At 50.6% G+C, this 14,247-nt stretch overlaps 1 protein-coding gene across 1 annotated transcript in view; it reads left to right on the forward strand.

Moving 5' to 3' along the window:
• LOC140107099 (SH3 domain-binding protein 1-like) overlaps positions 1 to 13,664 on the forward strand; it is a 53,956-nt gene extending 40,292 nt beyond the window's left edge. The window contains exons 8-9 of the mRNA XM_072131650.1: positions 12,986 to 13,110; positions 13,180 to 13,664. Coding sequence (XP_071987751.1) covers positions 12,986 to 13,110; positions 13,180 to 13,529 — 475 coding nt within the window. The 3' untranslated portion in view covers positions 13,530 to 13,664. The remainder of the gene's footprint in view (positions 1 to 12,985; positions 13,111 to 13,179) is intronic.
• The last annotated feature ends 583 nt before the right edge of the window (positions 13,665 to 14,247 follow it).

Here is a 14,247-nt window from a genome sequence, read left to right on the forward strand (position 1 = left end):
TGCCGGATCGCCCTCACTGTCCGGCCTTTCGGCCGATGCCTTCCCTGCACCATCCTTGCTACTACAAACAAGGCTGGTGCTCTGCGCCATGGTGGAACGTGGCTTTGCACTCTCCCCGCACCCTGGCACCGAGTCCACTGCAGGATTCGTGCTGGGCTGGGTAACGGGGCCTACACGACAGGCTGACACTGCTGCCCGCCCGGAGGGAACAGGGAGGGGACGAAACACCAGATTCACCTCCTGAGACGCCTTGGTCTTCTTCGGTCTCTTCTTTTTCCTCTTTTGGTCCTCATCCGGGATATCATCACCAAAGGAGAAGTTCTGGAGGTGAACTGGGGACTCGAGCTGACGGATCTGAGCCATTAGCGCCCCCCCCTGGCCGCTGTCATCACTTTCCTCCTCCAGGTTGGCAGAGCCGCAGCCTGATGGTAATGGCGCTTGCTCTGCAGGCAGCCTGTCGTGCGAGGCCTGCTGGTGTTGGTGCAGGCCACCAGACGGACACGGCAGGTCTTCCTCATCCTCCTCATCATCGCCATCATCCGCCTGGATCTCAAGCCCCTTCTGCTTTCTCAGCTTATCCTGGCGCATTTCCTCAAACCGGGCGTCATTCTCCAGCTTTTCCCGGAACGGACCGCTGTGCTCGCAGATTAGATGACGCTTCTCCTGCAGAGCGGTGACCTCGGCTTTTAGTCTGTCTATGGTGGTAAGAAGATCAGACTTTTTCTTCTTAGTGGCCACCCCCGCTAGGGCCAAGGTCTCCCTTATCTCCTCCTGGAGCCTCCTCAGCGCTTTTCCAGCTTCCTCGTACTCACGGAGGTGCTCAGCAATCCAGGAGCCATAGATGGAAGCAGACTCCCGGGCCTCAAGATTTCCCCATGCCTTTTCCACACCTCCATGAGCACCCAGCTTTCCAGCTGAACCACCCAGCTTTCCCGCACAATCACTCAGCTTTCCAGGAGGAGCACTTAGGCTGATGTTACTTGCCTTGATCTTCTGTATTCGGGAGACCTTGCGGCTTCCCTGGGTCTTGGGGGTGGCAGCCGAGGTCACATCGCTGCGTCCTTGGCTCCGGGCAGATCTTCTCACCCCCTCCGCTTTGGCCAGTAACTGGCTTCTCCTGCCTCCTGCCGGCCTGGTCCGGGAGACAGGAGCCTGGGACTTTCCTGCTGGATTCATCCCACAGAACCCACTCCCTCCCTGGGGAGGAGAGAGCAGGCCTGGGTGGATTGGTCTTCCACCAGGTGGTGCACAACCACACCCTCTGACAGCTCAGCACACAATGAGATGCACTCACTATTCTGCTGCTGTACTATACAGGGGATACACTGCTCTGCTGCTGTACTACACAGGGGATACACTGCTCTGCTGCTGTACTATACAGGGGATGCACCGCTCTGCTGCTGTACTATACAGAGGATACACTGCTCTGCTGCTGTACTATACAGGGGATACACTGCTCTGCTGCTGTACTATACAGGGGATACACTGCTCTGCTGCTGTACTATACAGGGGATACACCGCTCTGCTGCTGTACTATACAGGGGATACACTGCTCTGCTGCTGTACTATACAGGGGATACACTGCTCTGCTGCTGTACTATACAGGGGATACACTGCTCTGCTGCTGTACTATACAGGGGATACACTGCTCTGCTGCTGTACTATACAGGGGATACACCGCTCTGCTGCTGTACTATACAGGGGATACACCGCTCTGCTGCTGTACTATACAGGAGATATACTGCTCTGCTGCTGTACTATATAGGGGATACACTGGTCTGCTGCTGTACTATACAGGGGATACACCGCTCTGCTGCTGTACTACACAGGGGATACACTGCTCTGCTGCTGTACTATACAGGGGATACACTGCTCTGCTGCTGTACTATACATGGGATACACTGCTCTGCTGCTGTACTATACATGGGATACACTGCTCTGCTGCTGTACTACACAGGGGATACACTGCTCTGCTGCTGTACTATACAGGGGATACACTGCTCTGCTGCTGTACTATACAGGGGATACACTGCTCTGCTGCTGTACTATACACGGGATACACTGCTCTGCTGCTGTACTATACAGGGGATACCCTGCTCTGCTGCTGTACTATACAGGGGATATGCTGCTCTGCTGCTGTACTATACAGGGTATACGCTGCTCTGCTGCTGTGCTATATAGGGAATACACTGCTCTGCTGCTGTACTATACAGGGGATACACCGCTCTGCTGCTGTACTATACAGAGGATACACTGCTCTGCTGCTGTACTATACAGAGGATACACTGCTCTGCTGCTGTACTATACAGGGGATACATTGCTCTGCTGCTGTACTATACAGGGGATACACTGCTCTGCTGCTGTACTATACAGGGGATACACTGCACTGCTGCTGTACTATACAGGGGATACACTGCTCTGCTGCTGTACTGTACAGAGGATACACTGCTCTGCTGCTGTACTATACAGGGGATACACTGCTCTGCTGCTGTACTATACAGGGGATACATTGCTCTGCTGCTGTACTATACAGGGGATACACTGCTCTGCTGCTGTACTATACAGAGGATACACTGCTCTGCTACTGTACTATACAGGGGATACACTGCTCTGCTGCTGTACTATACAGGGGATACATTGCTCTGCTGCTGTACTATACAGGGGATACACTGCTCTGCTGCTGTACTATACAGGGGATACACTGCACTGCTGCTGTACTATACAGGGGATACACTGCTCTGCTGCTGTACTGTACAGAGGATACACTGCTCTGCTGCTGTACTATACAGAGGATACACTGCTCTGCTGCTGTACTATACAGAGGATACCCTGCTCTGCTGCTGTACTATACAGGGGATACACTGCTCTGCTGCTGTACTATACAGGGGATACACTGCTCTGCTACTGTACTATACAGGGGATACACTGCTCTGCTGCTGTACTATACAGGGGATACATTGCTCTGCTGCTGTACTATACAGGGGATACACTGCTCTGCTGCTGTACTATACAGGGGATACACTGCTCTTCTGCTGTACTATACAGGGGATACACTGCTCTGCTGCTGTACTACACAGGGGATACACCGCACTGCTGCTGTACTATACAGGGGATACACCGCTCTGCTGCTGTACTATACAGGGGATACCCTGCTCTGCTGCTGTACTATACAGGGGATACACCGCTCTGCTGCTGTACTACACAGAGGATACACTGCTCTGCTGCTGTACTATACACGGTATACACTGCTCTGCTGCTGTACTATACAGGGGATACACTGCTCTGCTGCTGTACTATACACGGTATACACTGCTCTGCTGCTGTACTATACAGGGGATACACTGCTCTGCTGCTGTACTATACACGGTATACACTGCTCTTCTGCTGTACTATACAGGGGATACACTGCTCTGCTGCTGTACTACACAGGGGATACACCGCACTGCTGCTGTACTATACAGGGGATACACCGCTCTGCTGCTGTACTATACAGGGGATACCCTGCTCTGCTGCTGTACTATACAGGGGATACACCGCTCTGCTGCTGTACTATACAGAGGATACACTGCTCTGCTGCTGTACTATACACGGTATACACTGCTCTGCTGCTGTACTATACAGGGGATACACTGCTCTGCTGCTGTACTATACACGGTATACACTGCTCTGCTGCTGTACTATACAGGGGATACACTGCTCTGCTGCTGTACTATACAGGGGATACACCGCACTGCTGCTGTACTATACAGGAGATACACCGCTCTGCTGCTGTACTATACAGGGGATACCCTGCTCTGCTGCTGTACTATACAGGGGATACACCGCTCTGCTGCTGTACTATACAGAGGATACACTGCTCTGCTGCTGTACTATACACGGTATACACTGCTCTGCTGCTGTACTATACAGGGGATACACTGCTCTGCTGCTGTACTATACAGGGGATACACTGCTCTGCTGCTGTACTATACAGGGGATACACCGCTCTGCTGCTGTACTATACAGGGGATACACCGCTCTGCTGCTGTACTATACAGGGGATACACCGCTCTGCTGCTGTACTATACAGGGGATACACTGCTCTGCTGCTGTACTATACAGGGGATACACTGCTCTGCTGCTGTACTATACAGGGGATACACTGCTCTGCTGCTGTACTATACAGGGGATACACCGCTCTGCTGCTGTACTATACAGGGGATACACCGCTCTGCTGCTGTACTATACAGGGGATACACCGCTCTGCTGCTGTACTATACAGGGGATACACTGCTCTGCTGCTGTTCTATACAGGGGATACACCGCTCTGCTGCTGTACTATACAGGGGATACACTGCTCTGCTGCTGTACTATACAGGGGATACACTGCTCTGCTACTGTACTATACAGGGGATACACTGCTCTGCTGCTGTACTATACAGGGGATACATTGCTCTGCTGCTGTACTATACAGGGGATACACTGCTCTGCTGCTGTACTATACAGGGGATACACTGCTCTGCTGCTGTACTATACACGGTATACACTGCTCTGCTGCTGTACTATACAGGGGATACACTGCTCTGCTGCTGTACTATACAGGGGATACACCGCACTGCTGCTGTACTATACAGGGGATACACCGCTCTGCTGCTGTACTATACAGGGGATACCCTGCTCTGCTGCTGTACTATACAGGGGATACACCGCTCTGCTGCTGTACTATACAGAGGATACACTGCTCTGCTGCTGTACTATACACGGTATACACTGCTCTGCTGCTGTACTATACAGGGGATACACTGCTCTGCTGCTGTACTCTACAGGGGATACCCTGCTCTGCTGCTGTACTATACAGGGGATACACCGCTCTGCTGCTGTACTATACAGGGGATACACTGCTCTGCTGCTGTACTATACACGGTATACACTGCTCTGCTGCTGTACTATACAGGGGATACACTGCTCTGCTGCTGTACTATACAGGGGATACACCGCACTGCTGCTGTACTATACAGGAGATACACCGCTCTGCTGCTGTACTATACAGGGGATACCCTGCTCTGCTGCTGTACTATACAGGGGATACACCGCTCTGCTGCTGTACTATTGTTAAAACATATATTAATCGATATTAATCCATTCCCCTATACGTGATACTAACCACGTTCACTAATGTATATTTTCAGACCATGGTAAGCTGCATCTGTGATATATCCATCAATATGACAGATAAGTACGTGCTAGCATGAGATCAGGTTCTACCCCCTCTCTGACCATGTTGCATCAGCTATATGATCAACTCAGCCTAGGAACATATAAGGAACTATAGGAAAGCGAAGATGTAATCTTATGTAAGGTTATCCTTACATGGGGTAAACAAGATAATATTAGATGCAATGTAAGTCTATGGGAGCATTTCCTATATAAGCTGAGCTGAGCAGGCCTCCAGGATGCTACCACCATCAAGGACACCGGAAGGACTCCTCCATCTGTCTTCTACTCTACATCCATCTGGAACCCTTCACTTCACTTCTTCCTTTGAACTTTATGAACTTTGTAATTGATTGCCGTGTTATTCCTTCATCTGAAGACCATGTACTCTTTTTGTGGTAATTAAATCCTTTCCTATTGGAACAACCTTCTCTCTCTACGTTGCTTCGGCTCACTAGAAGAAAACTCTATTTTAGAGGGTTTTTACAACTATACAGAGGATACACTGCTCTGCTGCTGTACTATACACGGTATACACTGCTCTGCTGCTGTACTATACAGGGGATACACTGCTCTGCTGCTGTACTATACAGGGGATACACTGCTCTGCTGCTGTACTATACAGGGGATACACCGCTCTGCTGCTGTACTATACAGGGGATACACTGCTCTGCTGCTGTACTATACAGGGGATACACTGCTCTGCTGCTGTACTATACAGAGGATACACTGCTCTGCTGCTGTACTATACAGGGGATACACTGCTCTGCTGCTGTACTATACAGGGGATACACTGCTCTGCTGCTGTACTATACACGGTATACACTGCTCTGCTGCTGTACTATACAGGGGATACACTGCTCTGCTGCTGTACTATACAGGGGATACACTGCTCTGCTGCTGTACTATACAGGGGATACACCGCTCTGCTGCTGTACTATACAGGGGATACACTGCTCTGCTGCTGTACTATACAGGGGATACACTGCTCTGCTGCTGTACTATACAGGGGATACACTGCTCTGCTGCTGTACTATACAGGGGATACACTGCTCTGCTGCTGTACTATCCAGGGGATACACTGCTCTGCTACTGTACTATACAGAGGATACACTGCTCTGCTGCTGTACTATACAGGGGATACACTGCTCTGCTGCTGTACTATACAGGGGATACCCTGCTCTGCTGCTGTACTATACAGAGGATACACTGCTCTGCTGCTGTACTATACAGGGGATACACTGCTCTGCTGCTGTACTATACAGGGGATACACTGCTCTGCTGCTGTACTATACAGGGGATACACTGCACTGCTGCTGTACTATACAGGGGATGCACCGCTCTGCTGCTGTACTATACAGGGGATACACCGCTCTGCTGCTGTACTATACAGGGGATACACTGCTCTGCTGCTGTACTATACAGGGGATACCCTGCTCTGCTGCTGTACTATACAGGGGATACACCGCTCTGCTGCTGTACTATACAGAGGATACACTGCTCTGCTGCTGTACTATACACGGTATACACTGCTCTGCTGCTGTACTATACAGGGGATACACTGCTCTGCTGCTGTACTATACAGGGGATACACTGCTCTGCTGCTGTACTATACAGGGGATACACCGCTCTGCTGCTGTACTATACAGGGGATACACCGCTCTGCTGCTGTACTATACAGGGGATACACCGCTCTGCTGCTGTACTATACAGGGGATACACTGCTCTGCTGCTGTACTATACAGGGGATACACTGCTCTGCTGCTGTACTATACAGGGGATACACTGCTCTGCTGCTGTACTATACAGGGGATACACCGCTCTGCTGCTGTACTATACAGGGGATACACCGCTCTGCTGCTGTACTATACAGGGGATACACCGCTCTGCTGCTGTACTATACAGGGGATACACTGCTCTGCTGCTGTACTATACAGGGGATACACTGCTCTGCTGCTGTACTATACAGGGCATACACTGCACTGCTGCTGTACTGTACAGAGGATACACTGCTCTGCTGTACTATACAGGGGATACACTGCTCTGCTGCTGTACTATACAGGGGATACACCGCTCTGCTGCTGTACTATACAGGGGATACACTGCTCTGCTGCAGTATTATACAGGGGATACACTGCTCTGCTGCTGTACTATACAGGGGATACACTGCTCTGCTGCTGTACTATACAGGGGATACACTGCTCTGCTGCTGTACTATACAGGGGATACACTGCACTGCTGCTGTACTATACAGGGGATACACTGCTCTGCTGCTGTACTATACAGGGGATGCACCGCTCTGCTGCTGTACTATACAGGGGATACACCGCTCTGCTGCTGTACTATACAGGGGATACACTGCACTGCTGCTGTACTATACAGGGGATACACTGCTCTGCTGCTGTACTATACAGGGGATACACCGCTCTGCTACTGTACTATACAGGGGATACACTGCTCTGCTGCAGTATTATACAGGGGATACACTGCTCTGCTGCTGTACTATACAGGGGATACACTGCTCTGCTGCTGTACTATACAGGGGATACACTGCTCTGCTGCTGTACTATACAGGGGATACACTGCTCTGCTGCTGTACCATACAGGGGATACACTGCTCTGCTGCTGTACTATACAGGGGATACACTGCTCTGCTTCTGTACTATACAGGGGATACATTGCTCTGCTGCTGTACTATACAGGGCATGCACCGCTCTGCTGCTGTACTATACAGGGGATACACTGCTCTGCTGCTGTACTATACAGGGGATACACTGCTCTGCTGCTGTACTATACAGGGGATACACTGCTCTGCTGCTGTACTATACAGGGGATACACTGCTCTGCTGCTGTACTATACAGGGGATACACTGCTCTGCTGCTGTACTATACAGAGGATACACTGCTCTGCTGCTGTACTATACAGGGCATACACTGCTCTGCTGCTGTACTATACAGGGGATACACTGCTCTGCTGCTGTACTATACAGGCGATACACTGCTCTGCTGCTGTACTATACAGGGGATACACCGCTCTGCTGCTGTACTATACAGGGGATACCCTGCTCTGCTGCTGTACTATACAGGGGATATGCTGCTCTGCTGCTGTACTATACAGGGTATATGCTGCTCTGCTGCTGTACTATACAGGGAATACACTGCTCTGCTGCTGTACTATACACGGGATACACTACTCTGCTGCTGTACTATACAGGGGATACACTGCTCTGCTGCTGTACTATACACGGGATACACTGCTCTGCTGCTGTACTATACAGGGGATACCCTGCTCTGCTGCTGTACTATACAGGGGATACACTGCTCTGCTGCTGTACTATACAGGGGATACACTGCTCTGCTGCTGTACTATACAGGGGATACACTGCTCTGCTGCTGTACTACACAGGGGATACACCGCTCTGCTGCTGTACTATACAGAGGATACACTGCTCTGCTGCTGTACTATACAGGGGATACACTGCTCTGCTGCTGTACTATACAGGGGGTACACCGCTCTGCTGCTGTACTATACAGGGGATACACTGCTCTGCTGCTGTACTATACAGGGGATACACTGCTCTGCTGCTGTACTATACAGGGGATACACTGCTCTGCTGCTGTACTATACAGGGGATACACCGCTCTGCTGCTGTACTATACAGGGGATACACTGCTCTGCTGCTGTACTATACAGGGGATACACTGCTCTGCTGCTGTACTATACAGGGGATACACTGCTCTGCTGCTGTACTATACAGGGGATACACCGCTCTGCTGCTGTACTATACAGGGGATACACTGCACTGCTGCTGTACTATACAGGGGATACACTGCTCTGCTGCTGTACTATACAGGGGATACACTGCTCTGCTGCTGTACTGTACAGGGGATACACTGCTCTGCTGCTGTACTATACAGGGGGATACACTGCTCTGCTGCTGTACTATACAGGGGATACACCGCTCTGCTGCTGTACTATACAGGGGATACACTGGTCTGCTGCTGTACTATACAGGGGATACCCTGCTCTGCTGCTGTACTATACAGGGGATACCCTGCTCTGGGGATACACAGGGGATACACCGCTCTGCTGCTATACTATACAGGGGATACACTGCTCTGCTGCTGTACTATACAGGGGATACACCGCTCTGCTGCTGTACTATACAGGGGATACACTGGTCTGCTGCTGTACTATACAGGGGATACCCTGCTCTGCTGCTGTACTATACAGGGGATACCCTGCTCTGCTGCTGTACTATACAGGGGATACACTGCTCTGCTGCTGTACTATACAGGGGATACACTGGTCTGCTGCTGTACTATACAGGGGATACCCTGCTCTGCTGCTGTACTATACAGGGGATACACCGCTCTGCTGCTGTACTATACAGGGGATACACTGCTCTGCTGCTGTACTATACAGGGGATACACCGCTCTGCTGCTGTACTATACAGGGGATACACTGCTCTGCTGCTGTACTATACAGGGGATACACTGCTCTGCTGCTGTACTATACAGAGGATACACTGCTCTGCTGCTGTACTATACAGGGGATACACTGCTCTGCTGCTCTACTATACAGGGGATGCACTGCTCTGCTGCTGTACTATACAGGGGATACACTGCTCTGCTGCTGTACTATACAGGGGGTACACTGCACTGCTGCTGTACTATACAGGGGATACACTGCCTTGCTGCTGTACTATACAGGGGATACACTGCTCTGCTGCTGTACTATACAGGGGGTACACCGCTCTGCTGCTGTACTATACAGGGGATACACTGCTCTGCTGCTGTACTATACAGGGGATACACTGCTCTGCTGCTGTACTATACAGGGGATACACTGCTCTGCTGCTGTACTATACAGGGGATGCACTGCTCTGCTGCTGTACTATACAGGGGATACACCGCTCTGCTGCTGTACTATACAGGGGATACCCTGCTCTGCTGCTGTACTATACAGGGGATACACTGCTCTGCTGCTGTACTATACAGGGGATACACTGCTCTGCTGCTGTACTATACAGGGGATACACTGCTCTGCTGGTGTACTATACAGGGGATACACTGCTCTGCTGCTGTACTATACAGGGGATACACTGCTCTGCTGCTGTACTATACAGGGGATACACTGCTCTGCTGCTGTACTATACAGGGGATACACTGCTCTACTGCTGTACTATACAGGGGATACACTGCTCTGCTGCTGTACTATACAGGGGATACACTGCTCTGCTGCTGTACTATACAGGGGATACACTGCTCTGCTGCTGTACTATACAGGGGATACACTGCTCTGCTGCTGTACTATACAGGGGATACCCTGCTCTGCTGCTGTACTATACAGGGGATACACTGCTCTGCTGCTGTACTATACAGGGGATACACTGCTCTGCTGCTGTACTATACAGGGGATACACTGCTCTGCTGTACTATACAGGGGATACACCGCTCTGCTGCTGTACTATACAGGGGATACACTGCTCTGCTGCTGTACTATACAGGGGATACACTGCTCTGCTGCTGTACTATACAGGGGATACACCACTCTACTGCTGTACTATACAGGGGATACACTGCTCTGCTGCTGTACTATACAGGGGATACACTGCTCTGCTGCTGTACTATCCAGGGGATACACTGCTCTGCTACTGTACTATACAGAGGATACACTGCTCTGCTGCTGTACTATACAGGGGATACACTGCTCTGCTGCTGTACTATACAGGGGATACACTGCTCTGCTGCTGTACTATACAGAGGATACACTGCTCTGCTGCTGTACTATACAGGGGATACACTGCTCTGCTGCTGTACTATACAGGGGATACACTGCTCTGCTGCTGTACTATACAGGGGATACACTGCACTGCTGCTGTACTATACAGGGGATGCACCGCTCTGCTGCTGTACTATACAGGGGATACACCGCTCTGCTGCTGTACTATACAGGGGATACACTGCTCTGCTGCTGTACTATACAGGGGATACACTGCTCTGCTGCTGTACTATACAGGGGATACACCGCTCTGCTGCTGTACTATACAGGGGATACACTGCTCTGCTGCTGTACTATACAGAGGATACACTGCTCTGCTGCTGTACTATACAGAGGATACACTGCTCTGCTGCTGTACTATACAGGGGGATACACTGCTCTGCTGCTGTACTATACAGAGGATACACTGCTCTGCTGCTGTTCTATACAGAGGATACACTGCTCTGCTGCTGTACTATACAGGGGATACACTGCTCTGCTGCTGTACTATACAGGGGATACACTGCTCTGCTGCTGTACTATACAGAGGATACACTGCTCTGCTGCTGTTCTATACAGAGGATACACTGCTCTGCTGCTGTACTATACAGGGGATACACTGCTCTGCTGCTGTACTATACAGGGGATACACTGCTCTGCTGCTGTACTATACAGGGGATACACTGCTCTGCTGCTGTACTATACAGGGGATACACTGCTCTGCTGCTGTACTATACAGGGGATACACCGCTCTGCTGCTGTACTATACAGGGGATACACTGCTCTGCTGCTGTACTATACAGGGGATACACTGCTCTGCTGCTGTACTATACAGGGGATACCCTGCTCTGCTGCTGTACTATACAGGGGATACCCTGCTCTGCTGCTGTACTATACAGGGGATACACCGCTCTGCTGCTGTACTATACAGAGGATACACTGCTCTGCTGCTGTACTATACAGGGGATACCCTGCTCTGCTGCTGTACTATACAGGGGATACACCGCTCTGCTGCTGTACTATACAGGGGATACACTGCTCTGCTGCTGTACTATACAGGGGATACACTGCTCTGCTGCTGTACTATACAGGGGATACACTGCTCTGCTGCTGTACTATACAGGGGATACACTGCTCTGCTGCTGTACTATACAGGGGATACACTGCTCTGCTGCTGTACTATACAGGGGATACACTGCTCTGCTGCTGTACTATACAGGGGATACACTGCTCTGCTGCTGTACTATACAGGGGATACACTGCTCTGCTGCTGTACTATACAGGGGATACACCGCTCTGCTGCTGTACTATACAGGGGATACACTGCTCTGCTGCTGTACTATACAGGGGATACACTGCTCTGCTGCTGTACTATACAGGGGATACCCTGCTCTGCTGCTGTACTATACAGGGGATACACCGCTCTGCTGCTGTACTATACAGGGGATGCACCGCTCTGCTGCTGTACTATACAGAGGATACACTGCTCTGCTGCTGTACTATACAGAGGATACACTGCTCTGCTGCTGTTCTATACAGAGGATACACTGCTCTGCTGCTGTACTATACAGGGCATACACCGCTCTGCTGCTGTACTATACAGGGGATACACTGCTCTGCTGCTGTACTATACAGGGGATACACTGCTCTGCTGCTGTACTATACAGGGGATACACTGCTCTGCTGCTGTACTATACAGGGGATACACTGCTCTGCTGCTGTACTATACAGGGGATACACTGCTCTGCTGCTGTACTATACAGGGGATACACTGCTCTGCTGCTGTACTATACAGGGGATACACCGCTCTGCTGCTGTACTATACAGGGGATACACCGCTCTGCTGCTGTACTATACAGGGGATACACTGCTCTGCTGCTGTACTATACAGGGGATGATCTGCTCTGTATAAGAGCTCAGTGTTTCTTCTCGGCACGGATCACAGGACCCTCCATCTGATGAGGGGCTGGAGGGGTCTGCGGGTCCTTTGAGGTCTCGTCATTGATATTTCTTTCTTTATGTTGCAGAGATGCTGAGGCTCCACGTTTTGCTCCAGAACCTTTTATCAAGTCAGTGAAAGGTTCTCCTGTCTTAGAGGGAGGCGGCAACAGCCCAAATCCGGCAGAATTCAGCCCAAACACAGCTCGGAGGGGTGAGAGGACCGCGCCTCTTCCGTCCCGTGTCCATTACCCGGTCACATACTAATCCCCTTCTCTTACAGTGAAACGACCCGCACCGCAGCGACCCAGTGTCCCCCCACCGGTCCTGCCCCGAGGACCCACCGACACCTCCGAGGACAGTCCCCGACCAGTTCCCAGGAGGAATGCTGGGGGCAGCCTGAGAGTCCCGAACCTGCCCCCACCCAGTGCCCCCCAGCCACCAGCCAAGGGTCCAGAACCATCCAGGACCCCACAGCCGCCAGCCAAGGGTCCAGAACCACCCAGGACCCCACAGCCGCCAGCCAAGGGTCCAGAACCACCCAGGACCCCACAGCCTCCAGCCAAGGGTCCAGAACCACCCAGGAACCCACAGCCGCTACCCAGGAACCGCATCCAATCCACAGACGACTAAAGACTTGCCCGGCCCAGTACAGATGAGATACTGGACCGGACCCTCTGCTGTGTGATGTATGAGAGCAGATCCGAAGGGCATCCTCATCCCAACTATTCATATTAATAAACATTACCAGGTTATGGTTGTACTATATGGCGGTATTATTATCTAGGACCCTATTATTATCTAGGTCCCTATTATTATCCAGGACCCTATTATTATCCAGGTCCCTATTATTATCTAGGACCCTATTATTATCCAGGACCCTATTATTATCCAGGACCCTATTATTATCCAGGACCCTATTATTATCTAGGACCCTATTATTATCCAGGACCCTTTTATTATCCAGGACCCTATTATTATCCAGGACCCTATTATTATCCAGGACCCTATTATTATCCAGGACCCTATTATTATCCAGGACCCTATTATTATCCAGGACCCTATTATTATCTAGGTCCCTATTATTATCCAGGACCCTATTATTATCCAGGTCCCTATTATTATCCAGGACCCTATTATTATCCAGGACCCTATTATTATCCAGGACCCTATAATTATCCAGGACCCTATTATTATCCAGGACCCTATTATTATCCAGGACCCTATTATTATCCAGGACCCTATTATTATCCAGGACCCTATTATTATCCAGGACCCTATTTTTATCTAGGACCCTATTATTATCCAGGACCCTATTATTATCCAGGACCCTATTATTATCTAGGACCCT

Source organism: Engystomops pustulosus, unplaced genomic scaffold, assembly GCF_040894005.1.
Source record: "Engystomops pustulosus unplaced genomic scaffold, aEngPut4.maternal MAT_SCAFFOLD_115, whole genome shotgun sequence".
Lineage (NCBI taxonomy): Eukaryota > Metazoa > Chordata > Amphibia > Anura > Leptodactylidae > Engystomops > Engystomops pustulosus.